General features: G+C 43.3%; 4 protein-coding genes across 7 annotated transcripts; 3 read left to right on the forward strand and 1 right to left on the reverse strand.

Moving 5' to 3' along the window:
- Positions 1–269: 269 nt before the first annotated feature.
- On the forward strand, positions 270–4391 carry gnb5a (guanine nucleotide binding protein (G protein), beta 5a). Its single transcript, XM_076142164.1, has 11 exons — positions 270–464; positions 920–1056; positions 1159–1200; positions 1531–1607; positions 1719–1851; positions 2173–2316; positions 2404–2495; positions 2663–2711; positions 2853–2949; positions 3038–3204; positions 3302–4391. The coding sequence occupies exons 1-11, from the start codon at positions 329–331 to the stop codon at positions 3311–3313; spliced, it is 1086 nt and encodes a 361-aa protein (XP_075998279.1). The 5' UTR covers positions 270–328; the 3' UTR covers positions 3314–4391.
- Positions 3495–19358, reverse strand: cyp19a1b (cytochrome P450, family 19, subfamily A, polypeptide 1b). Its single transcript, XM_076142162.1, has 11 exons — positions 19334–19358; positions 15589–15651; positions 15051–15216; positions 14808–14962; positions 14194–14370; positions 13990–14104; positions 13797–13911; positions 13530–13692; positions 13207–13448; positions 12909–13129; positions 3495–3549 (listed from the first exon to the last, which is right to left on the reverse strand). Exons 1-11 carry the CDS (start codon positions 19356–19358, stop codon positions 3495–3497), a joined length of 1497 nt encoding a protein of 498 aa, XP_075998277.1.
- ap4e1 (adaptor related protein complex 4 subunit epsilon 1) lies at positions 4587–12321 on the forward strand. The gene is made up of 21 exons (XM_076142165.1): positions 4587–4909; positions 5171–5242; positions 5317–5440; positions 5531–5604; positions 5693–5814; positions 5918–6077; positions 6207–6373; positions 6461–6534; positions 6638–6760; positions 6850–6959; positions 7049–7188; positions 7379–7491; positions 7591–7709; positions 7819–8121; positions 8650–8761; positions 8845–8983; positions 9073–9328; positions 9520–10083; positions 10167–10357; positions 10440–10600; positions 10748–12321. The coding sequence occupies exons 1-21, from the start codon at positions 4769–4771 to the stop codon at positions 10906–10908; spliced, it is 3426 nt and encodes a 1141-aa protein (XP_075998280.1). The 5' UTR covers positions 4587–4768; the 3' UTR covers positions 10909–12321.
- Positions 17639–25803, forward strand: LOC142991951 (uncharacterized). Of its 4 annotated transcripts, none has more exons than XM_076142156.1 (31): positions 17639–18046; positions 18768–18819; positions 18912–18929; positions 19017–19088; positions 19277–19369; positions 19744–19863; positions 19987–20070; positions 20149–20238; positions 20415–20513; positions 20677–20775; positions 20875–20961; positions 21072–21140; positions 21366–21464; positions 21526–21648; positions 21731–21802; positions 21933–22013; positions 22201–22287; positions 22375–22461; positions 22544–22615; positions 22751–22843; positions 22934–23020; positions 23102–23173; positions 23286–23378; positions 23472–23558; positions 23664–23735; positions 23826–23900; positions 24010–24096; positions 24198–24257; positions 24392–24517; positions 24611–24761; positions 24841–25803. In XM_076142156.1, exons 1-31 carry the CDS (start codon positions 17714–17716, stop codon positions 25301–25303), a joined length of 3303 nt encoding a protein of 1100 aa, XP_075998271.1. In that variant the 5' UTR covers positions 17639–17713; the 3' UTR covers positions 25304–25803. The 4 variants fall into 4 exon arrangements, with proteins under 4 accessions (XP_075998271.1, XP_075998272.1, XP_075998273.1 ...); XM_076142157.1 differs by having other exon boundaries at positions 24198–24245; XM_076142158.1 differs by having other exon boundaries at positions 21562–21648.
- The last annotated feature ends 56 nt before the right edge of the window (positions 25804–25859 follow it).

The raw sequence follows: 25859 nt of genomic DNA on the forward strand, positions 1-25859 counted from the left end.
AGTTTAACAGCAGTGAGTGAGTGTGTGTGGCTGTGGCTCTGTATAAGATGTATATATGATCTGTGTGTGTGGGGGGGGGGGATGATGATGATGTAGCTGCATAGTATGTACATGAGTTAAACAGCAGTGTGTGTGTATAAGATGTATTTATATGATCTGTGTGTGGATGTGTTTGGAGGGGGGGGGGTAGATGATGAGGATGCAGGATCCTCCCCTCAGCACCGAGCACGAGCATCTTCTCCCCGTGACGTCATGACAGCAGCATCAGCTGTTAGCTCCGCTTTAAGCCGTTTCGCCGCCGATCGCCGCCCGCACAAAAGAGAAATATATGAGATCCCCTCTCATCCCTGAAATGGCGACACAGGAGGTTCAGCTGAACGAGACTCTGGCTCACCTCAAGACCGAGTCGGATACGTTGAAGACGAAGCTGGAGGAGGAAAGAGCCAAACTGCACGATGTGGAGCGTGAGTGGCTGAAAATGGAGCGAGGCCTCCATCGCGCTGTGCTGCTGTGACGGCACAGATCGAACGCTTTGATCGGGAGGGTGTTATGTTATGTTATGGACTGGCGTGTGTGTGTGTGTGTGATGGGCTCCGTGCCCGCTGATTCCTCTCAGTTTACGATTTTAACCGAAGCCAAGCCGCTCAGCTGTGACTTCCTCTCTCCTGCTTCCCCGTTTTACGATACGAACGCATCTCTATGTTATCAAAGTGTCTCTGTGTTATGTTTATGTCGCAGCAGCCGAGTTTTAATGATGAAAAAACAGTAAATTTGTTGTGTAGTTGTCGCTGTGCATCCTGTATTCTCTGCCCTTTTTTTTGAAGAAGATGAGATTAATTCCGGGCCTCATCTGCTTTAATCCGCGCCGCTGTCGGGAATGTTGATGGAATATTAATCGCGGTGGTTGTGTGATATTCAGTCCATCAGGTGGCGGAGAAGGTGGAGGGCCTGGGCCAGTTTGTCATGAAGACCCGGAGAACTCTAAAGGGCCACGGGAACAAGGTCCTCTGCATGGACTGGTGTAAGGACAAGAGGAGGATCGTCAGCTCCTCTCAGGTCACACACACACGCACACACACATATACACACACTCCTGCTGCTCCTGCTGTGATGCCATATAACACATTCTGTTATTTGTGTCCTATTCTCCTCCTACAGGACGGTAAAGTGATTGTGTGGGATGCTTTTACTACCAACAAGGTATCTACTCCAGCTTTTATACATTATATTTTATTAGAAAACCAAATTAATCATTCAATCAATCTAAATAATTGATCAGCTGTGCTCCATATAATATCTGGAGCCTGTAATGTTCATCCATAACAACTGGAATAAAGTGTTTGTAACTTAAAGAGACACTTGAGTTCCACAAAGATGGTTGTGTTAAAGGTAATACCATTCCAAAATAACATTTCCAGTATTTTCCGAGTTTAACACAACAGTCTGAAGCCGTCTGCATTCATTCTGATTCATGAAATCCGTTCATCTCATTGTCTCACTGTGTGTGCTTTGTCCTGTATTGTGTCTCAGGAGCATGCTGTCACAATGCCCTGCACCTGGGTGATGGCCTGTGCTTACGCCCCCTCCGGCTGTGCTGTGGCTTGTGGGTGAGTGTGGGTGACACCAGTACGGATCCATATACACTATATCTTCATTCATGTACTGTGTTGTCGTGTCTTATGTTGTTTCTGATGAGCTGGACTTGTGTGGTCTCGCAGGGGCCTGGACAATAAATGCTCCGTCTACCCTCTGTCCCTGGACAAGAATGAGAACTTGGCTGCGAAGAAGAAATCCGTCGCCATGCACACAAACTACCTGTCCGCCTGTAGCTTCACCAACTCGGACATGCAGGTGAGATTATTGCACATCTCATATCTGCTGTACATTTCCAGTAACATTCATGTGTCTGAGTACATGGCTGCTTCTCTTTTTTCTTTGCAATCAATCATTTTCAGAGTCATTACAAATCATAAATCACTGCCTTACTTGTTCACGGGCCAGGAGCTGCTCTGCTTTATCAATAATTCACCACAGCCAGTTGATGCTGTTTTGATGTCTCGGTCACATGATTTTCCCCAGCACAGAGGTTCCATTTATATCTGTGTTAACGCACATCTACTCCTTCTGAACTTCACTGACTCGTTTCTACCTTACCACCCACTTGTGTTCCAGATCCTGACATCCAGCGGGGATGGGACGTGTGCATTATGGGATGTTGAGAGTGGGCAGTTGTTGCAGAGTTTCCACGGACACGCAGCAGACGTGCTCTGTCTCGACCTGGCGCCCTCTGAAACTGGAAACACGTTTGTGTCGGGGGTGAGGACGCTTCCTCTTTTCACTGCTTTTCATTCTTCTCGTCTCACAGAATTAAAGAAAGTGTTTTGTTTGTTTTCCACATTGCAGGGCTGTGATAAGAAGGCCAATGTTTGGGACATGCGCTCTGGACAGTGTATCCAGTCCTTTGAAACTCATGAATCAGACATAAACAGTGTCCGGTAAGTGATTCAATTCATATACATCCATAATCCAGTTATAAGCAGTGTTATTAGTTTATAAATTGTCTTATTTTTCACTTTCCATTCAATGAGAGAAGATGCTGATGTTTAAACAGACTAATGGTATTCCTCCTCCTAACTGGCTTCCTGTTTCTCTTTGGTAATAGGTATTATCCCAGTGGAGATGCATTTGCATCTGGCTCAGATGATGCTACAGTAAGTGATCAGTTGCCATTTATTGACGTCTTGTCGAGCTTTTAGTGGCACTGGAGCAGTTCCTGCAATTTAACACACAAAGTGCTGTTGGAAATGTATTTCAAACTCCCTCGAGCATTCAGATATTCACCTTTGTTACAGTGCCGCCTGTACGACTTAAGGGCAGACAGAGAAGTGGCCATTTATTCCAAAGAGAGCATCATATTTGGTGTTTCCAGTGTGGATTTCTCTCTCAGTGGTAAGACACAAACACTTTTCCTTTCCATTATCATTCTGGTTATTCAGTCAAGCAGCAGTTAGAAAGAATAATTTCCTCCTGTTTTCAGGTCGGCTACTGTTTGGTGGCTACAATGACTACACCATAAATGTTTGGGACGTTCTGAAAGGGACGCGGGTGTCTATTCTGTTTGGACACGAGAACCGCGTCAGTACACTGCGCGTCTCCCCAGACGGGACGGCTTTCTGCACAGGGTCCTGGGATCACACTCTTCGGGTATAAGACACATCTGTTATTGTCTGATCTGTCGACTCTACAATGACTTTTGTGGTGATATTTCATACTGACATTCCTATTTCTTATTCCTTTTCAGACTTGGGCATAAGGATGAAGATGCAGTGGATGAAATGGTAGACAGACCCTTTGAAGACACACCGATGTTTCTGTTTGCTAGAGTACAATCATAAAGGTAGAGAGTCAGATTCAGTTGTACATAGTGCATAACAATAGGGTTGTATATACTCCCGTCTCACTGTCAGGGTAGATTTACATATTTCAGACTGTGATTAAACCAAATGGCACGCTTGTATTACAATATGATTGAGAGAAAATTGCACAGAAGTACTTATGATGACAGTTTGAGTTGTAAAATGTAGATTGCAGAACATAAGCGTGGTAGTGAAATAGCATTGGTCTAGGATAGAAGTGAATACAGTGAGTGATGTATTGTCTGTGCCCACATAAAGGACATTATGTGTTTATTTATTTTGCACAAAAGTGAAGGAGGATGGAAAGTTTGATTTATCAAAGCAAAATATTTATGTAGGCAAAGCAGGGAGTCAATGAGGTTTACATTGTGACAGGCATGCTGACGCCAGAAAGACAAAACAGAGTATGAAAAAGGTGTTTAAATAAGAGGTGTATTAGTCAAGATGATTAAATTGCCTTGAAGAATTTGATTTTCATTTTGGAAAGTGTTTTGTCTTGGGTTTAGAGGAATGTTATGGATTGAAAAAAATATATGAATAGTTTATTAAAGCTGGGGATATTAAGCAAATGTGTATATTTTTGAGTCTACACACCCTCTGCCAGCAAAAATATACGCAATCCTTGATGTCAGCTCGCCTGCCAATATTATTTTATTTTAATTTTACAATTTAAGAGGTCACACAAAAATGTGGTCCATATGATCCTAAAACACGTTTTGCCTGTTTGCTCAATTTATTTACAGCTTTGGAGCCACTTACTGCTCAATGTGCACATTCTGTCACTGCAGACACCCTGACCCTGTGGTCACACACTAGATTACAATTACAATATATCAACAATACAATATGTAATATGTGAAAACACCTTTTATTTATTAAAATGTACCCTTTTCATGCAGTTGTCCAATGGCTGTAATTTCATATTTATTGTAATTATCTTATTGTAGTTTACTGTACAGTTATAGAATGGGCTGTTAAAAAATATTACAACAATAATAAATTGCGTTTTGAATACCACTATTGTGTTAATTGTTGTTCTTTTTTTGTATAGATGAAAATTATTTACAATCTAGGTCGTTTAATTCGCGCGAGCTAACACTGTTTTCTTCGTGTCAATAAAGTTTGTACAAACATACCCGGATGTGACATCATCAATAAGCTTTTGCTAGTTTGCTGAATCAAAACAATGGCTGACTGTCGAGCTAGTGGTGCAACACCGGTGATTTTTGCAAGTGTTTAGACTGTAACCAACAGTTTTCTTCTAAGGGTGTTGTAGTGGGATGCATAGATGACTTAATTGGGGGATTTTGTTATTAAGTAGTCAGCCATCAAGCCCGCATTTAGCTGCCAAAATGAGCGATGTCGTGGAGAAGACCCTGACAGCTCTGCCCGCTCTGCTGTCTCTGGACTCCCAGCCTGGATCTGCTAAGCTCACCTCCACCTCCAAACTGGGAAATCTGATCAGAGGCATCACCGAGTTAACGTCCAAACATGTGAGTGCGTCCAGCTGAAATCGGATCTACCTTTACAGCCGGTTGGGCCATGGACTAACATTAGCTTCATCAGTGACCATTGCTGGGTCATTCCGGGTCGTTATTCGTTTGAAAACGTGTTAAATTTCAGTGCGAGACATTTGTTAATAGATGTCAGACTGAAGCGAGACTGTAAATATATGCATTTATCACGGCTGTCATTGGCTTACGTGCTTTTAGCCTGATACAGTACCTAAGTGAGTGTCTGTTCCTCTTTCTCAGGAGGAAGAAAAACTCATTGAACGTGAGCTGGTGTCAATCAAAGAGCAGGTTTCCTCCCCCAACACCACTATGGTAAGGTTCTCTTCCTGTTCCCATTCAGTTGCCGAAACCTTCATCTCCATCTTCTGTGTTACGATCCGTTTCAGAGGCAGATGAAGGAGCTCATGGTGAGAGCGATGTACTGTGAAATGCTGGGATACGAGGCGTCGTTCAGCTACATTCATGCCATCAAACTGGCTCAACAAGGCTCCGTCCTGGAGAAGAGAGTTGGTGAGGAGTTTAAACTGAATTCTCTTGTCATTTAATCGTCATATGTTGCGTGTTTAAGTGTCATTTGTGTTAACTCTGTGTGATTTCCAGGGTATCTCGCCGTGTCCTTGTTTTTGAATGAGAGTCACGAGCTGCTGCTTCTCCTTGTGAACACTGTATTGAAGGTGGGTGTTGTTGTTTGCCTTCTTCAGTCTGAACAAGGAGAATGAACGTTTAGGTATCAATCTTTCGTGTGTTTGTGTGTGTTTACAGGATCTCCAGAGCACAAACCTCATTGAAGTGTGCATGGCTCTAACTGTTGTCAGCCAAATGTTCCCCAAAGACATGATCCCTGCAATCCTCCCACTTGTTGAAGAGAAGCTGAATCACCCAAAGTAAGAGCTTCACTCAGCAGTTACTGTGTGTTCACATGTGTGTGTGTCTTCAGACTCTAAATCTAAGCTCATCATGTAACCTTCTTTTGCAATGAAATTCTAGAGAAATCATTCGCCGAAAGGCCGTCTTGGCACTGTACAAATTCTACCTGATAGCCCCTAATCAAGTTCAACACATCCACAACAAGTTTCGTAAAGCTCTGTGCGACAAGGATCCCGGCGTGATGTCAGCTTCGCTGCACATCTACCTACAGATGATCAAGGTACGTTTCGGTTGTTCTTCCTCTTCCTCTCGTTCTTCCTCTCTCACTGCGTTGATGTCTTCGTTTGACATTTTATTGCATCAGAGCTTTTGTAATCCAGGCATGTCTCTTATTTTTCTCGCTCTACAGGAGAATCCAGAGGGTTATAAGGACCTGACGGCAAGTTTTGTAACCATATTAAAGCAGGTCGTCGGAGGGAAACTGCCCATGGATTTTAACTATCATAGTGTTCCTGCGCCCTGGCTTCAAATCCAGCTCCTCAGGATTCTCTCCTTACTTGGCAAGAATGAGCAGAGGTTGGTTGTTTTCTCCGTTGATGAAGTGAATGTTCAGCTTGTTTTGCGTGGTTTGCGTCTTATCTCCAGTCTGTTTGCTCCTGACAGTACGAGTGAGCTCATGTATGAAGTTCTCGACGAGTCTTTACGAAGAGCAGAGATGAACCATAACATCACCTATGGTACGTCAAGTCTGTCATTTAGCTTCTGCAAGTACATAGAATTGCCGTTTAAGCACTTATTGCAATTGTTCCAATCTTTTTTCTGTCTTTCTTCTTCCCCCAGCAATATTATACGAGTGTGTGAAATGCATTTACACCATCTATCCCAAATCTGAACTTCTGGAAAAGGCTGCAAAGTGCATCGGCAACTTTGTTTTGTCTCCAAAGATTAATCTCAAATATCTAGGTACGATCCAGATGTTTTATCTTTTTATCCCCCTGTGAACCATCAGTAGCTCAGGTGATTCAGATTGCATCCATCTGCGGTCGTTGCAGGCTTGAAGGCCCTCACCTATGTAGTCCAGCAGGATGCTAAACTGGCCCTCCAGCACCAGATGACCATCATTGAGTGTCTCGATCACCCCGACCACATCATCAAGCGTGAGGTGAGCTGGATGCCTGTGCGGTTTAGATCTCTGTATCATTTCCAGCCTCCATGTGTGCTCTTTCCTCATCGACTCGGCTTTCCCTGCAGACCCTGGAGTTGCTCTTCCGGATCACTAATGGCAAGAACGTCACCGTCATCGTGGAGAAGCTGCTGGACTTCCTGCGCGCCAGTAAAGACGACCACGCGACTATCGACCTGGTGGGAAAGGTGGCAGAACTGGCCGAAAAATATCCTTCACAGCTTGCCCGTCTGTGTTGTTTACCATCATTTCTAATTGTGCAAAGACCTCAGCTGCACCTCCTGAATGGGATTACACTGAACCTACTGAAAGTCACTGAAACCTACGGAAAATGCTGTTTTATTTTCCCGTTTGTTCCAGTTTCACGTGTTGTTTTTTCTTCCTATTAACCATCATACATATTCGCCGGACAGTGGCTGGTTCATTGAGACCATGAACACTGTCTTCTCACTGGGAGGCGACACCATGCAGCCTGACATCCCTAACAATTTCCTTAAACTGCTCTCAGAGGGTGAGGCGCCTCTCATTTTGTGCGGGGACATTATTACTGATTTTCAAATATTGATTATTGAATGGAAATCCTTCATTGTTGACTTGTTTTTGTTCTCAGGGTTTGACAACGTGGAGGAGGACCGGCAGCTGAGGCTGTTTGCTGTGGATTCTTATGTTTTGCTGCTGCAGGGAGAGACAAACAAACTGCCTCAGTGCTTCCTGCAGGTCATCAGCTGGGTGAGCACTCTTCACACACAGGGGAAGCACATTACGAGGCCTTCAAGCAGACGGTAACGTGTGTATATTTGCGTATTGAGTACATGGCCTCTTCTCCGTGCATGCACAGGTCCTCGGCGAATACTCTCATCTGAAGGAAGATCTGGAACCAGCCGCTGTCCTCAGACTGCTGGCCAAGCTGCTGGCCAAGAAGAACACCAGCAGCGAAACCAAGAGCTGGGTCGTCATGGCCATGAGCAAGCTGGGCGAGGGCGGGGCCTGCGCGTCTCTAGCGCAGGAAGTGGCCGAGACGTACAGCGGCTCCCTGGACACGGGGCTGAGGCAGAGGGTGCAGGAGCTGCAGCACATCAGCCAGGACTCCGACCTCCGGGCCAGGGTGATCCCCCGGGACGCCGGAGTGGAGCCCCTGGAGGTAAAGCACAGCCGAGGCTTTAGGAAAGATGCAGGAGGTTTAAGAGCTTTAAAACACTCCTTAGAATCCAGTTGACTTGATATTTTGAAACCAAAACCAAAAACAGAAGTGCAGCATGTGACACCAGCCTTTACTTCTTCCACTTTTACAGAGGGAGTGTGAAGGAGTGTGAGGGAGTGTGAGTGTTTCCTTGGTAGCCTCTTAAACGTGTCCACACTCGCCCCTCATGGCCGCTGACATGATTTAATGCTTTTTCACCAGTCAGACATTGATGCAAGTGATAACATTCTTAGTTGCACTGCATGTAGGTCAGTCAGTGTCAGTGTGGCACGTCCGCTCCCTGCTGCTTGAAAATGAAACACCTCTCCTGCTGTTCTTAGCTGGATGGCGTGTGTGTCTCTTCACTCAGAGAAGAATCCCTGTGTGTTTGAGCCCCGCAGCCGTTTTCCAAGTATCCCGTTCTTTTCATTCCCAATAAACGAGAGGTCTGAACTTGCAGTTGGAATTTGCTTTCATGCCGTTTGCCAGGTGGATTCCTCTCTGTCCTTTCTCGATGGTTTCGTGTCAGAGGCGTTGGCTGCTGGCGCTGCTCCATACAAGCCTCCCCATCAACGGCAAGAGGAACTCGCTCAGGCAAAAGGTAAAGGTCACGTTGCCATGGAGATTTGGATTTTTTATGGCCGGTCTTGTTTTGATTTGCTCCATCTTGTCTTGTCTCCTCAGCTCTCAGTCTGGAGCCCTATGCCCTGTCCCTGCCTATCAGCATGTCCTCCTGCAGCCTAGGGGACAGACAGTCTCCTACGCTGCTGTCCATCAGCTCTGGTCTGTCGGGCAATAGCACCGACCCCTCACACAAAGGAGGGTACGTGGGTACAACACACACACGCACCCACACACGCTGCTGTCATATCTTCTCTCAGCTAACATGGCGGCTCGCTGTTGCTGTTGTAGCTCTGCCACGCTCAACCTGGAAGGGGTGAAGAGGCTGTGGGGGAAGGAGGGCTACATGGCCCTCAAGGAACCCGTGGAGGAGACGGCACAGGTTGAGGTCCTGAATGCTGTCCGGTCTCCCACTCAGCAAGGGGAGTCGGACAACACACACAGCCAGACGCCCACGCCCACGCCGACCCCAGAGCCGGCGCAAGATAAGCAGCAGCTGGCCTCCTCGCTGTTTGTGGGCCTGAGCTCCCAAAGCTCAGTGTGTCTGGTAGGGCTGCGTCTTCTGTGGTTCATATTTGTTTGTTTTGAAGTTGAGGTTGCACAAAATGGTAAAACGCAAACATGTGATGGTTATGGTTCAGATTTCTGGCAGCTAAACGGATGAGTGGATTTCTGTGACAATGTATGTTGTAATAATGATCAAGTGTCTTGTCGCGATGTCAAATTGTCCCTAAACAGATGGGGAAATCTGAGGCGATGCCACAGCGATTTAGAAGAAAACCCAAATCTCAGAGCACAGCCGCGAGTGCCAGTCAGCAGATTTCAGTCTCTCACAACTCCACTCACAGCACCGTGGATAACCTGCTGTGCAACAACCTACTGGACTCCACCGTCACCTCAGAATCGGCTGCTTCCACACCCAAACAGCCGCCTCAACTCTCTCAGCACATCACCACTGCTAACGGCACCTGTGATGAAGACGAAGAAGAAGGGGAGTTTATTAAAGGCGAAGTAATGGGAGGTGATGGTTCTCCTGTAGTCGACGACGAAGACGATCCACCTCCTCCTACCCGTGATGACTCAGACGGACCTAAAGAGAAATGTCTGGTCTCCTGTCTGCCTGCAGAACTGTCTGGGCTGCCACGCTCAGATGTCGCTCCCCTGTGCTCCAGCCAGAGTCTGGATCTCTCAGCCTGTCATGTGGAGAAGGACGACGCCTTAGTGCTCGTTGTTTTCCTGGCCAACGGCTCGGACTCAGCCGTTCAACAGATGCTGATACAGGTGGACTCAGAGGAGCTAGAGGTGAGCTAATCGAGTCTTTATAACATACCGTTTCAGCTTTTATACCCAAAGTCTTTCTTAACTTTCTGTTGCGTCTCTGTCAGGTATCCTGTATATGTGAGGGTCCAGTGGAGGAGGTGAAAGGTCACAGCGTCGCAGTCTGTCTTTATTCCCTGATCATGAAAAGACCTTCGGCTGATGTGGAAGTGGTCGGCATCGTTTCGCACCATTCATCCGTCGGGGATCCTTGCACGGCTCAGTTTTCTTACCGACTCTCTCTCCCCAGCTTCATCAGGTAAAGTGTCTTCCTCTCTGACATCTCGGCTCCGCCTTCAGTCGCTCAGTCGTCACACCTCTTTCCCCCCCCCCCCCCGCAGACCTTTGACTGCATCCACAGAGGAGTACGGGACAATGTGGCTGTCCTTCTCCCACGATACCAAGCAGAACCTGAGGCTCGTCGGCAAAGGTCAGGATCCTCTCACGGACACTCTGCACCTGCTGAGGGAGAAACTGCAGCTTCACATCGTCGACATCCGAGGTGAACAGACATTTATTCCCCTCATTTACTCTCCCGTCTTTGCCACTTTTTCCCACCAATTCCTCATCAAAACCTTATTTTTGTATCATGAGCTCGTCTCTGCTGGGCTCAGAATCAAATCATCTGTGTGTGTCTCTTCCCTCGCAGGGCCTGAAGGAATCATAGCTTGCCGCCTGGTGCCGAGTCAGCCGTGTCTGATGCACTGTCGGGTCAACGCTGGGGCGATGGCCGTGTGGCTGCGCTCGCCCGTCCCTGACCTGCCCGACTGCCTGCTCTATCACTGTCAGAGAGCTTTACAGGAGCACTGAGCAACACCACTGGGCTCTGACACAGAGACAAGGACAGGAGGTGACACAGTGCAGAACATCTGAAGTTGTCGCAGTCTCCTCTTCATCGTGCCGTGTTAACCACTCGGTCCTCTCTCTTCCACTGTTTGTTTATTTAGTTCACTTAAGATATATGTCCAGGGAGGGATATACTGTAAGGTGGAATCATTCAGTGTGTTGATGGTGGTGATAACCTCAGGGGAATGTGTGGTGCTGTCAGTCTCACAGTGATGAAACGACTCCACAATGACTTGAAAAGTGAAGTGAAGCATCGTTTCTGCATGAAATCAACAGCAGGTGTGATGTATTTCTGATTTCAGCTCATTTTTCCTGCATGCAAACCCAGATTAGGTCTCTTAATTTTGCGACACGATTAAGAATGACTCGGCTTCATTTTTCTGTCTGTCGGAATTATCGGTGTTGCAAAGCGTCTTTTTGATTTCTTGTTTGTTCAGACAGAAATCTGCAGCGACGTCGCCCTCCTGTTCATGTTTCCACCGAACATCTTGAACACTTCTTGTGCGACTTGTAGTGTAAAGAATAACACAAATGCTTTCATTGTTATGCATTTGGTTTGAAGTATTATTTTTTTTACATGCTGGTAAAGCAGATTGATCTATACTTAATCATGCAAACTGCCTTTCACAGTAGGAACACGTTAGTCTTACCTTTCTTTTCAATGCAAAGGAAAAAGGGAGTCCCGTCCCTGTTTGTCCAAAGGATTACATCATGACTATTAAGTCTTACAAAGCAGTGAACGTCTCACCTGCTAAGATCAATATGATGAAGAGCAAAACTTCCCTTCATCTTTCTGTAGATGCTGCATTCAGTGTAATTGAGTTATCTATGCACTCGTGTTCATGATTTGTCATTTCGCAGCCTGAGGTGGATTGCTGTGGTCTGTATTTATATATTTTTGTATCAGTCCAGTATTTGAAACATATTTATCGGATTTATATTCTTACAAGAAAAGATTTTATATTAATTTTAGTCGAAGAAGCAAAATCATCGGTGTGTTTCATTCATGCTGTTTGTTTGCCCCCATTATCAGATTCTCTTTTGCTGTGTGTGTGTGTGTGTGTGTGTGTGTGTGTGTGTGTGTGTGTGTGTGTGTGTGTGTGTGTGTGTGTGTGTGTGCGTGTGCGTGTGCGTGTGCGTGTGCGTGTGCGTGTGCGTGTGCGTGTGCGTGCGTGCGTGCGCGTGCGCGTGTGTGTGCGTGCGCGTGTGTGCGTGCGAGAGTCAGAGCTCAGTATGAACCTCTAACTTGACGCCTTATGTTCTTAATGCCAAGGTGGCGTGTTTGATTTGTGCCTGTGGTACAGATAAAAGTCCTGGTTTCTTAGTGCCTGTCATTATATTCTGCCCTCTACTGAATAAATTTGACATGCAAATGAATTGACATCTGAGTTGCTGAGCCTTCATTTAGCAGATCAAGTCCGTCCTCTTTGATTCAAGTTAAAGAATGTGCAAAAAAACAATAATGGCACTTTTGCTGCCATAAACGTTTACCTTTAATATTTGTTATATAAGACATATATTCCCCCGCTCAAAAAAAATATTGCTTGTTTTGTAGAAACCATTCAGGACTTTTTCATGATTTGAGTTGCAGCTTTCACATTTCTAATAAGAAACTTACCTTATAAACACATTTTCTAAATGATTTAATGAGGAAAACCATTGGATAATCATGAATGATTGATTTCATTATTTATCATCAGTGATTCATGATTGTTATTTGTTATTGTTCATTTAAACTTAAAGTGCATCTTTTTAGCACACAACTTATCATACAATATTGTCACATATTTAGTCTTTATGTGCTACTTAAATACCTGACAAACTATTCTACTACTTTTATTCTGAAATCTCCAGTGCTTTGACATATACCACATTATACTACATAATACTACATACAGGTGCTTTTTAGTCAGACAAGCAGGGACAGATTGGTCTCTCCGTGCTGAGTGTGTGTGTGTGCGGTTCGGGGGATGAAGCGCATGGCCAGGCCGTTCTGATTCTCCGCAGGCTGCTGCGACAGGTCGTTGGTCTGCCGGATGCTGCTGATGGTGCAGCCCTGCTGAGTGCACACCGTGTAGCGAGACAGCAGAGTGACCAAGACAGCCTTCATCATCACCAAGGCAATGTGCTTCCCCACACAGGAACGAGGCCCACTGCCAAAGGGCTGGAAGAAACGACTTGGCACCTGACAGACAGAGGAGGTAAAGAGCTGAGCATCTTACATCCACTCGTATGTTGTTTCATCAACTTCAATCTACTTACTGTTTTCTCAAAGTTCTCCAGGCAGAATTGTTTGGGATTCGGGAAGAATTCAGTCTTGTGCATCAAACCAATGTTGAGAATGATGTTTGTTCCTTTTCTAATTCTAAAGCCTTCCAAGTTGTCATCTTTAAGGGCTTTTCGCATTGTGAAATCAACCACAGGGTGAAACCTCAGTGACTCGTTGATGAAACTGTCCAGCACTTTCAAGTTTTGATAATCAACGTTTTCCCCATTTTTATGATCTGGTAATGAAAATGTGAGAGGAGACTGTTTGAAATAGTTTAGTTTTCATTTGCCAAACTAAGATACGTAGCACCATTTACCCAAGTAAGCGTTCATCTCCTCAACTATCTTCAGCTCGACTTCAGGGTGCTGTTTGAGCAGTACGAGCATGAAGAAGAGAGTTATGGAGAGAGTATCAGGGGCTGCGATCACCATCTCCAGCACGCACTGCCTGACGTTTGCTGCCGAAATCTCCCCGTGGTTCTGCTTAACAGAAAGAAAAGCAAAGGTAAGACAAACACAGAACATACCAAACAACATCAGGGGGGGGCGACATAGATAGTACAGGTTCATCACAAGAGACGGACCTGAGCAAAGATGAGCTCTGATGCAAAGTCCAGATCATCATCCAGCTTCTCAGATTCATCGATTATCTTTCTCTTAGTTTCAATCAGGCTCTCCATCACATCCTGCAGCTCTTGGCTTCCGGGCAGAGAAAGAAGCAGATTAAATTAAAGGACATTACAAACCAAATGATGTGCTGCTGTGTGAGAGTCTTACGCTGCTCTCTTGTGCTTGTTGTACAGCCATCGGATCTTGAAGAATATATCAGGCTTTATCAGAACTGCTTGCCAAGTCTCAAAATAGTTGTGGATTTTCACAATGAAGTCTTTCTCTGCGTTATGAGGACCAAACAAATAGAGTCAGGGGCTGCATGATTCAATGTGAGGGGTGGGGTTTGGAGATATTGAACCTGCAGCTGACCGTTGAGAGGCACCCTGAGGAACAGCCTGTTGGAGATGTCCACCACGATGGCTCTCAGTAGGTTCAGAGTGTCCACCTGGCCGGAGGGGTTGGTCATCTCCTGCAGGCAGTCCAAGTATTTGGCTGTGGTGCTCACACAGATGGGCCCCATCTTCTGGATGCACGGCCCTGTGAGAGCTGACATGCCACACAAAACAACAACTACAAGGTGCATACCTCCGCCAAGGCTGAGGAGGGCTTCATTTGATATCTAACAGGTTATTGTCTTTTCATCTCTTGTGTAAGTAGTGAGCACAAATGCCCACAACGTTTTGTTGGGAAAGAGAAATACATTCATGAGATTTTCAAGACAGAGCCCCGCCCACTCAATTTGGCAGCCAAGTATTGCAAAACAGTGAGGAAAATCAAAACACAAAGATAGCTTTTGTCCGGCTTGGTCCAGACACCAAGCCTTGCATGTAAAAATGTGAAATTGAAATTTTTCCAGGAAACCCAAAAAATCCTATCAGAATAAACTATTTGCTTGCATGACTTACAGGTCAAAAATTCAAGGACAAAAACGTAAACAGTATTGACAGCGACACATTCTGGCTGATTATGGAATAAAAGCTCACCTTTTGCAAAATATGTTCTGACTTTCTTCCAGAGTTGGACATCGCTGTTGAAGATAATCCCTCTCCCCTCCATGCCGATGCACTCCAGCCCCATTTTACTCCCAAATCTGGCCGTATAGTGTTCACTCCTCAGAACATGGTACACTGCAGAGGACCTGCAAGAGAAGTCAGGCGTTGGCTTAAGTATTCTCCCAAGTCTGACTGTGAAATGAGATGGTTAAGAGTTGCGTGAGGGGAACTTGCTTGCTGAGGATGAGAGTCTCCTCGTTGTTGATCCACACACGGACGATGCTGCCGTATTTGTGGTTGTAGTAGTTGCTTGCTGTTCCAATCCCGGTCCAGATGAATCTGCCGTAGGAGAGAAGGGGGCCCAGTCCTGAGTAAAAGGAGGGACCTGGCAGAGGGAAGCAGGTGATTATGTAGGGTCAGAGGTCAGTCTCCCCCACTGTGCACAAACTCCACAAAAGTCTTAATGCAGATATTTTTAAATGCTTGACCTGAATCTGCTACATAAAATTGGTGGAATTTAATCATAACTTTAATAATATGAAGCATTTCCAAAACATTTACTTCTACTTCCTCTGTCATAAATGTTCCAATGAAAATTTAGATATGGATTATAAATTCCCATGGTAATTCAAAGTCATCATCATTGTCATTTGATTATCATCATTATCATCATTATCATCATTATCATTATTATCATTGTTATTGTTATAAGTTGTGTGAGGGAAGAGAAGCTGCTGTCTTTCACCGGCTATGTGCAACTGGTTTGTTGGCTGCCTGGTTTTGGAGGACAGCAGCAGGAGCAGCAGCAGGAGGAGGAGAAGCAGAAGAGCAGTGACTCCAGTGGGCGTGTGGAGCAACTTGGGGCTGAAGGTGACCATTTTCAAAGGCAGAGTCTCCCTCAGTTCTCCACAGTAGAACACACCTGAGGCAAGCACACTGTGTGATCTATTGTCATAACAAACAAGAAACAAAACCAGCAAACTCTGTTGACACATGCTGAGGGACAAACTGACTCCCACAAAGCTCATCCATTATCAGGAAATAAGAGAAGAATCTTAATCCCTGGAAGCTTTGCCTCTTCATCCTCCTGGCCTTCAGCTCTTGGATTCCTCACAGCGCTGGCACATAGTCAAACCAAAACACACCCACATGAAACCTTTGGCTCGGACGTGTTCTTCTACTAAGACTGTATGATGAACATGTAGTGACACACTTCAAGATTTGGGAGTTGTTGAAGAAGTAATAGCCATAACTGAATTCATGCATTCATTCTTTAATTTGGATTTTTGACCGCATTTACCAATAATGTGATTGAACAAATTTTTGTTCAGTATTTCTACCAATACCATACTGTATGTTGCAACTGGGAAATTTGATTTGACACAATTTTGCAATGGTCATAAAGATCACATGGAATGCAAACTGCTCACATCTCACTTGTGTTTGTCAAAAAGGAAAGAAACTAGCAAAAGATATCCAGGCCCCATAATTGCAATTATACAGCACCACAAGTAAGTTATAGGTACGATCTGACAATGTAAAAGGTTTTCATTCCCTGTTTTCAGAAGTTAAAGTACTAATCCTCATAAGCATGTGTATTATTAAGCGCTGTAATAATACTTAATAAAGAAATGCTCAAAGAATTATACTCACTTTTGCTGTTGTTGGATTCTCTTGCCAAGCTGGGCTGCAGTGTGAGGAGATGTGCCGTTTCCTCCTCTGGTTTTTAAGATGTGCGGCATCCTAAACCTCGCTGGGATTCAGGTGTTTATAAATCCTGGGTTAAGCCTTCACTTTGCTGGTTGCTTAGAAACGCTGCCACTTGGGGCTTACAAGTACCATTTGATGGCGGCCCATTGAAAGGCCGACTTAGAGGCTGGACAACAGCATGTCCCAAACACAAAGTAGCCTCAAAAACAAAAACAAAAACAAATGTTATTAGAAAGAAATACAAAAAGAACCTCAGCTCTTACAGTTTTTTTCCACTCACTCCACCTTAAGCTTTGATGAAAAGAGTGAAACCCTGTGGTCCCATTCATTAGCTGAGGAGCCTTTTCAGTGAGCTGGGTCAGGCTGACCCGGGTCAAAGGGAACATGCAGGGGATAATGGTGCTCATGCTGAGGCTGGGTGCACAAAATGACACGTCAATCAAGTTCAGCACCTATGAATAGCTGGTATGCTGTTGATTGGGGTGCACACTTGAGGGGGTTGGCTGAGGGGGATTGGTGCCAAATTGGTTGGAAAAGGTTCTAAGCTGCCTGCTGTGGAGATGAAATTCACCTTTTTGAAACTGAAGACCCCTAATTAATGTTTGCTTGTGAAAAAAGCTTTATTCAATTGCGATTTGGATACAGAGATAAAATAAAAAACCTGAAAACAGATTTTTTTTTAAAGGGAGATTTTGGACACACAGAGGCACACACACTCACTCACACTCACACTGTCCTTTCCTGCTCTCTGAATGCTCTTTTGTAGAACCAAAGAATGTTCCCCTTGTTCCCCAAGCTATTTACTCCACTTCCATGTAATTCTGTGTAGGATGGCCTGGTAACAAAATTGCGAGACAGCACGATTAGACTGCACTTTGTATGAACAGACACACACATCTGCACAACAACACATTCTGGAAATATGTCCATATGCTACTTATAAATCCCGCAGGCCTACAGTATTTAACTGTTTCCCAGATGTTTGGGGTTGTGTAATTCATCTTGTGTTTCCTCCTGTAGTTACAGACAGATTTTGACATGTTGTTGCTCTCCAGCAGCTGAAGCGTAGTTTCCCTCTGACGTCTCATCCTGCTGGCATGCGTTCAGATATGTGCTGTATGTACTTGTGAATATCAGAGCTCATCCGGCTCCAGATCGCTGCACGCTGGAGGACGAGGCAGCCAAAAATGAAGGACAGGAATGGAGTTTGTGTGGCGTGGAATACTTTGCTGTTGGGAATGTGCACGGCGCTGGTTCTGAGCTCAGGCGGCCTGGTGTTCCTGCTGGTTCAGTACAGGCAGCTGATGAGTGAGCTGCTCCGGTTGGATGCTCAGATGCAGGTGCTGTCACAGAGCTGCGTGCTGCAGGCGGGAGTTTTCCACACCAGCGAGCCCACAGAGGCCGGGGAGCTGGAAAAGCGAGTCCGTCGCAGCAGAAGGAACCATGGTGGAGAACCAACAGAAAGCAATGAGCAACAGGATGGCGACATGATGATGCTGATGACGTACTCCATGGTCCCAGTAAGACACCAATCCAATGTTTACTGTGCTCCTGTAGAAATATGGGAAGCAGATTTCTGATTGTGTATCATTCAAAACTCAGGAATAAAATATTGTTATTGGAAAAATTCCCTCTCTTTGCCCTTTTGGGATCAGAAACATCCACGTGAAGCAAAAAATAACAAAAGGATAATGACTCTGTAGTCCCAAAGGTCTGCTGGAGTGGTTAGAGTCTGTTTTTCCTGTCAGTATTTCCTCAGGAGGTGCTTGAAGCAGTGGAACATGACGTTCATCCTCTGCAGAGACTGTTAGGATGCTCACTTACTTTAATTGGCAAAAATAAGAAGTTACAACTATTAATATTGCACTTTTACATAAAACCTGATGCTGAAAATTGATCAAATGAAATTTAACTAGACTAGAGTTGATGTGAAGAAAGCAAGTTTGGTTTGAACATTTTTCATCCAACAACCAATATGCATAATTCAGTTTGTTTATTCAGGCATAACGACTGAAGACTTTCCCTCCCGTGTATAAAATCATCTTACAAACCTCCTTGCTTGTATTAAAAGTTCCAGCCAAACATCCTACTGTGGCTTTAGAGCTCAGCTGAGATCCTGCAGCTCCACCTGTCTGCATCTCTACACAAGCGCTACTCCTCAGCTGTAAACACAATCATCTCTCTTCATTTATCAGTGTGGTTAAAATTAAGATTAACTAATTCTGTGTTTCTTCATTTCAGCTCAAAGTCATAGCCGAACTGTGTAACAGCTCCAGAGGGGCGTGTTTAATAGGTAAATATCCTGTATTGGTCAAATTTGCCGCTTCATTGATTTGCACAGTGTAAAATATGACATAAATATCTATAATTGATCTTTTATTACAGGCCCGCCGGGACCTCCAGGTAAAACATACACTTTTAACATCACTGCATGATCTCTAAACCAAACATGTCATTCTTTACTCTGACCACAATGCCTCCACTTGTCAGGTTTACCTGGTATAGACGGTGTTCTGGGGCTTCAGGGTGTCACTGGACCAGAGGGGAGACGAGGACGAAGAGGTGAGAGATCTGACTGCTTATCCTGTTTGGTTTCAACATTTAAGGGGAGATCAAATGTTGACGATACACAAACTGTGTTTTGATTAGTTGTATAGTAGTTATATAGTAGAATCCTTTCACAATCGCGGGATGCTTTAGTTTGTAACTAGTTTGTTCTTTTGAACTAATAACAACACAATAATCAATAGGTTTCCCTGGTGAGAGAGGAGATCCAGGACCTAAAGGAAACCCGGGGCCACCTGGACTGAGGGGCGAGACCTCCAATGACATCGTTATTGAGGGTGAGACAGGCTTTGTAGGTTGTTGTCCTGTAATGTTGAGAAATTTCTGAATGGGTCAGAAGCAACTCCTTTGTTTCCTTTTAATAAGTTCTGACCCCGCCTGATATATTTTCTTTTATTGTCAACAGGTTTTAAATGAAAAAATTATTTAAAAAATATCATTAAAAGGTGTTTTGTAAAACTAATTTCTAAGATTAGTTTCCCTTAAAAGTCACAAGACAGTACTGATGAGTGTGAAGTCACTGTGTCAAATAGATTAGAGCAGTGGTTCCCAAACCTTGTCTTTCGCACCCCCCTTTTATAGATCGGAGTTTTTTTGCGCATTAGTGCGTATGTTAACTGTGTGTGAGTTGTTTCTGTGTGTATATCTGAAGGTCCTCCAGGTCCCAGGGGTCCACCTGGCCGCCGCGGGCCCCCGGGTCCCACTCTGTGCTGTGAGGAAGCAAGAAACAAGAGCATCAGAGGACAAAGTCATCAAAACAACGCGTCTATGGGTATGAAGATTCATCTACAGGGAACCAAAACGTTCTATTCTCAGCATCCAAATACATTTATTGACTTTTTATATGCATTTTGGCATCTGATATTTCTTCAACCTCCATTTATTGTACATTTAGCTTCATTGAACCGGTTGCTCACCGTTGATACCTCTAATGAAACAAATGAGGAAACCGCCAGCGTCCCACCAGCTAACATGAGCGGTAGGAGAGCAGAGTGCTGTTACAGTAAAGTCTTTGTTATTGGGTCCATGTCGTCTCATCTGTTCGTTGTCTTCACAGACGTCTCTTCAGCACATTCAGACGACGTTGCCAGAGATTTCCTGAATGTTTCTCAGTCTGAGAAACTTCCACACACTCAAAAGGACTCTGGTAAGCAAACACACGTCAGCATATTGTTTTTTGATTATATGGAGAGTTGAAAGAAATGTCTCAGTTTTCACAAGCAAAAGTGCAAATATGACTTCAGACTCCATGTAAATATGTTTAACAATAGGCATGAATATGTATATATGATGTAAATGTGATTCTTCTTTTATTTGCCACAGAAACACACTCGGCTACATCTCATCATGATCCTGTTCTGACCAATGAGACCTTCATAAAAACCAACGAGGAACACATCAGCTCAGCACGTAACAGGACTGGTAGGGAATAATATGGATTAAATAGAGATCAGGATTAAATATGGATTCATTATTTTGAATATACACATTTACTGGAAGGTTTGTGACCTTAGGGTTATTTTGTTGCTTCCCTGCAGGTAATATTAAGAAAGAAAGGTCCCCTGACATGTTTTATTTTCTGCAGAGTCAGCATCAATGAATCCAAACCACAGCCATGACACCTTACACGATACCAACATGAAGCTGCAGAAGACGTCTGAAGCGCCAGGCAATTTATTAACAAGTAGGAAATGCTGTTTTTAAAAATATTTTTGTTAAAGTAACCACATCATCAGACACATCCAACACATCCTCTTTGTCTGTTTCTTCATCACACACTCAGCTACATCTCATCCTGATCCTGTTCTGACCAATGAGACCTTCCTTAAAACCAATGAGGAACACATCAGCTCAGCACGTAACAGGACTGGTAGGAAAAAACATGGATTACATGAAGATCTGGATTAAATATGGATTCATTAATTTGAAAACACCCTTGCTTGAATGTTTGTGACTGAAATGTAATGTTTTTTGCTTCAGAGTTTCCAATAACACACACAGACGATGATTCCAAACGCTCTGAGAACCGAGACTCCAATATGGAATCTGGTCAGTGACCTATGACTTTTCTGACATCACAGCTATAGGAATTTATCAACACAGGCAAAATTAACTCTGCTCTAAATGACAAATTAGGTTTAACTGAATTTAGAATTTTTAAAATAGAATCTGTAAAGAGTGATGTTTAGGCTTGTTACTTTGTTGCCTCCCTGCAGGTAATATAAATAAATAAAAATACCCTTTTATGCATCCGACATGATTTCTTTTCTGCAGAGTCAGCGTCAGTTCATCCAGACCACAGCCATGACACCTTACATGATACCAACATGAAGCTGCAGAAGACATCCGAAGCTCCTAACCACTTATTAACAAGTAGGAAATGTTGTTTTTCAATATATGTAATATGTGAGTATATAAGTAACCACATCATCAGGCACTCTCTGGCTCCTCCTCTTCATCACACACTCAGCTACAACTCACCCTGATCCTGTCCTGCCCAATGACACCTTCGTAAAATCCAACAAGGAAGACATCAGCTCAGCACGTAACAGGACTGGTAGGGAGTAATATGGATTCATCATTTAAAATATACTTATGCTTGAATGTTTGTGACTGAATTGTAATGTTTTTTGCTTTAGCGTTGCCAGTTACAAGCACAGGTCCACAGGCCAGAGGCTCTGAGGACCTTCGAGACACAAACACACACTCAGGTAGGTGACAGAAAGACTTCATCATACTTTTGCTGATTTTTTTCCTTCTTTAATCACATGATTTATATTATATTCAAAACCACTAACCTTAAAAAATTATATATTTTACATACATTTATTTTTTCTGCAGTTCATCCAAACCACAGCCATGAAACAAAGGACGATACCAACACAGAGACCATTACAGAAGCTCCAGACCACTTATCAACAAGTATGAACAGCTGTTTTTTAAATATATATGTCAAAGTAACCACATCATCAGACACTCTCTGGCTCATTATCCTCTTCTTCTGTTTCTTCATCACACACTCAGCTACATCTCATCCTGATACTGTTCTGACCGATGATACCTTCATAAAACCCAATAAGGAACATTTGACATATTTTATTTTCTGCAGAGTCTGGGTCATTTCATCCAAACCACAGCCATGAAACAAAGGACGATACCAACACAGAGACCATAACAGAAGCTCACTTATTAACAAGTAAGAAGTGCTGTTTTTAAAAATATATATGTTAAAGTAACCACATCATCACTCTCTGGCTCATCATCCTCTTCATCACACACTCAGCTACATCTCATCCTGATCCTGTCCTGGCCAATGGGGCCTTCACAAAAAACAATAAGGAACACATCAGCTCAGCACGTAACAGGACTGGTACTGAATAATATGGATTCATCATTTAAAATATACTTTTGCTTGAATGTTTATGACTGAATTGTATTGTTTTTTGCTTTAGTATTACCAGTTACAAGCACGGGTAATAAGGCCAAAGGCTCTGAGGACCTTCGAGACGCAAACACAGACTCAGGTAGGAGACAGAAACACTCCATCATACTTTTGCTGATTTTTGTTTTGTTTTGTGGCCTTCTTTAATCATATGATTCCTATATTATAGCTACTAAACTTGCGAAATGATACATTTGTCATATTTTATTTTCTGCAGCGTCTGCGTCATTTCATCCAAACCACAGCCATGAAACAAAGGAAGATACCAACTCAGAGACCATAACAGAAGCTCCAGCCCACTTATTGACAAGTAGGAAATGCTGTTTTGTAAATATATATGTCAAAGTAACCACATCATCAGACACTCTCTGGCTCATCATCCTCTTCATCACACACTCAGCTACATCTCATCCTGATCCTGTCCTGGCCAATGGGGCCTTCACAAAAAACAATAAGGAACACATCAGCTCAGCACGTAACAGGACTGGTACTGAATAATATGGATTCATCATTTAAATATACTTATGCTTGAATGTTTGTGACTGAATTGTAATGTTATTTGCTTTAGTGTTGCCAGTTACAAGCACAGGTAATAAGGCCAAAGTCTCTGAGGACCTACGATACGCAAACACAGACTCAGGTAGGTGACAGAAACAATACATCATACTTTTGCAGATTTTTTCATCATTAATCACATGATTTCTATTATATTAAACCTAAAAATTATACATTTGACATTTTATTTTCTGCAGAGCCTGCGTCAGTTCATCCAAACCACAGCCATGAAACAAAGGAAGATACCAACGAAGAGACCATTACAGAAGCTCCAGCCCACTTATTAACAAGTAGGAAATGCTGTTTTTTAAATATGTATTTGTCAGGATCAGACAGTCTCTGGCTCATCATCCTCTTCTTCTGTCTCTTCATCACACACTCAGCTACATCTCATCCTGATACTGTTCTGACTGATGATACCTTCATAAAACCCAATAAGGAACACATCAGCTCAGCACGTAACAGGACTGGTAGGGAATAATATGGATTAAATAGAGATCTGGATTAGATTATTATTTTGAATACACCTTTACTTGAAAGTTTGTGACGGAAGTGTAATGTTGTTTTTGCTTTAGCGTTACCAGTAACACACACAGATAATCACTTCAAAGACTCTGAAAACCTTCTAGGCGCAAACACAGACTCTGGTAGGTGACAGAAACACACCATCATACAGTTACTGGGTTTTAAAATAAAAAGTCCCCTTTTATACATTTGACATATTTTATTCTTTGCAGAGTCTGGGTCACTTCATCCCAATCACAGCCATGAAACGGAGACCATTACAGAAGCTCCAGACTCCTTATTAACAAGTAGGAACAGCTGTATTGGAGTCAAACCTCACAACATGACCTTTCAAAATTAATCATCTCACAAATGACATTCAGTAGAGATGATTAAATGTTCTCTTCCATTCAAAAGCCCCACATCCCACATACCTGATTCAGAACAGTGATGCCTTTATTGGAAATGACAGTGGGAATACGGTTGAAACACCAGAGAAAAGTGGTAGGAAACTATCCAATATCATAATTATCATCAATTATACAAAACATTAGAGGCTTTCCTATGATGACAGACTATAAATAATTTTCTTGTTTCTGTTTTAGACTCTTCAGAATCTTTTCCACTCCAGAAAACTATGTTTAATTCAACCAGTAAGAGATTGGGTGAATATCTATCTATCCATCTATCCATCTATCTATCTATCTATCCATCTATCCATCTATCCATCTATCCATCTATCCATCTATCTATCTATCTATCCATCTATCTGACTGAAGTATGATCTCTCTTCATTCAGGATGTCTTGTCAAAACGGTAAAATGTTGGGATAACTTCGCCCAAACTCACAGCACGTTTGGCGCCTGGATGTCAGATGCAGGCCGGCCTGATGATGAGCGACTCTGGCTGGCGGAGCATTTTTCAGGTGACATTGTCTGTGGCTGAACATTATCCTGTCATCACAGAAACCCCTGACTATATATGGATTTAACAAATCAAACATCTCTACCCTGCATAGGACGAGTCATGGTGGAATACAGGAGCATTGCTGAGTTTCCAGACACTAGCAATAAAGTGATAGACATCAGGAGGTTCTTCCAAGGTTGTGGGCACATCGTTTACAATGGTTTCCTTTACTTTCACAACGCAGGAACTAACAGACTCATACGGTAAGCATTTGTGTTAAACATGTATAACGTCAGACTTTGTACTCAGTTTATTCACTTACCCATTGTATTGATTTTACAGATATGAGTTGGACACCAGGAGAACCACCACCCTGACTATGGAAAACTCCAGATATCATAACCTGACTTACCTTTTCCGCAACTCAAAGACATATTTCAAGTTTGCCGTGGATGAAAATGGACTGTGGGTCATCTTTGCGTCGATAATAGACGATGCAGTAATGGTAGCAAAGCTAAACCATGAGACGTTCTCTGTGGTGTCCATCATTAACACTGCCTACCCTTCAGTGAAAGTAGGAAATGCATTCATTGTTTGTGGGGTGCTATACATCACAGATGACAAAGACAGAAAAGTTACATATGGCTTTGATTTACAGAAAAAGAGCCTTCTTGATACAAGTTTTGATTTAAGGCCGGCCAATGGCACCATGGCTATGTTGTCGTACTATCCGCAAAAAAAGCTTCTGTACATGTGGGACAACAGCCGTGTGAAAATCTGCAAAGTTAGAGTAAACAGGGTCTAAAGTAATCACCAAACATGTAAATGCTATAATTAAACAATGTCACATTTTGTTAACTTTAACCCATAAGTTAATCATATTTCCTTTATTTAAGGATATTAAAAATGGAGATTGAATACGTTTCACTGCCTTTTGCTTGCATTAACTTTATGATCTATTATCTATATATATATATACAGATTTTGAAATTAATTTGAATTATTTGAGGTTATTGAAATATAGTCATAATTATTGTTAGATGTTTCTCTTTATCATCGTCTGTACTTTTCCCGAACAGCATTCAATTTTGTAATATCACTTTCACGGAATGTGATACAGTACCTCGAGATCATTATTCACGCATAAAATTTACGAGTATCGCGTACACATAACTTCTTGGTACACCGCGTACAATTGTAAAACAGTTGCAAATATTCCGTGGTTCATTGAATGCAGCACGACACTTCGCTCCTCCTTTAGCTGAACTAGAGAGTAGATCTACAAAAGATAAACGTGTATTACCTGAATGGCCACAAACCAAGCCTCCATGATGCTTATACCATTGGCATGAAATAGGCAG

The sequence above is a fragment of the Genypterus blacodes genome, unplaced genomic scaffold (assembly GCF_046128005.1).
Source record: "Genypterus blacodes isolate CSIRO-AG114 ecotype Tasmania unplaced genomic scaffold, CSIRO-AGI_Gbla_v1 ptg000021l_1, whole genome shotgun sequence".
NCBI classification, from domain to species: Eukaryota; Metazoa; Chordata; class Actinopteri; order Ophidiiformes; family Ophidiidae; genus Genypterus; species Genypterus blacodes.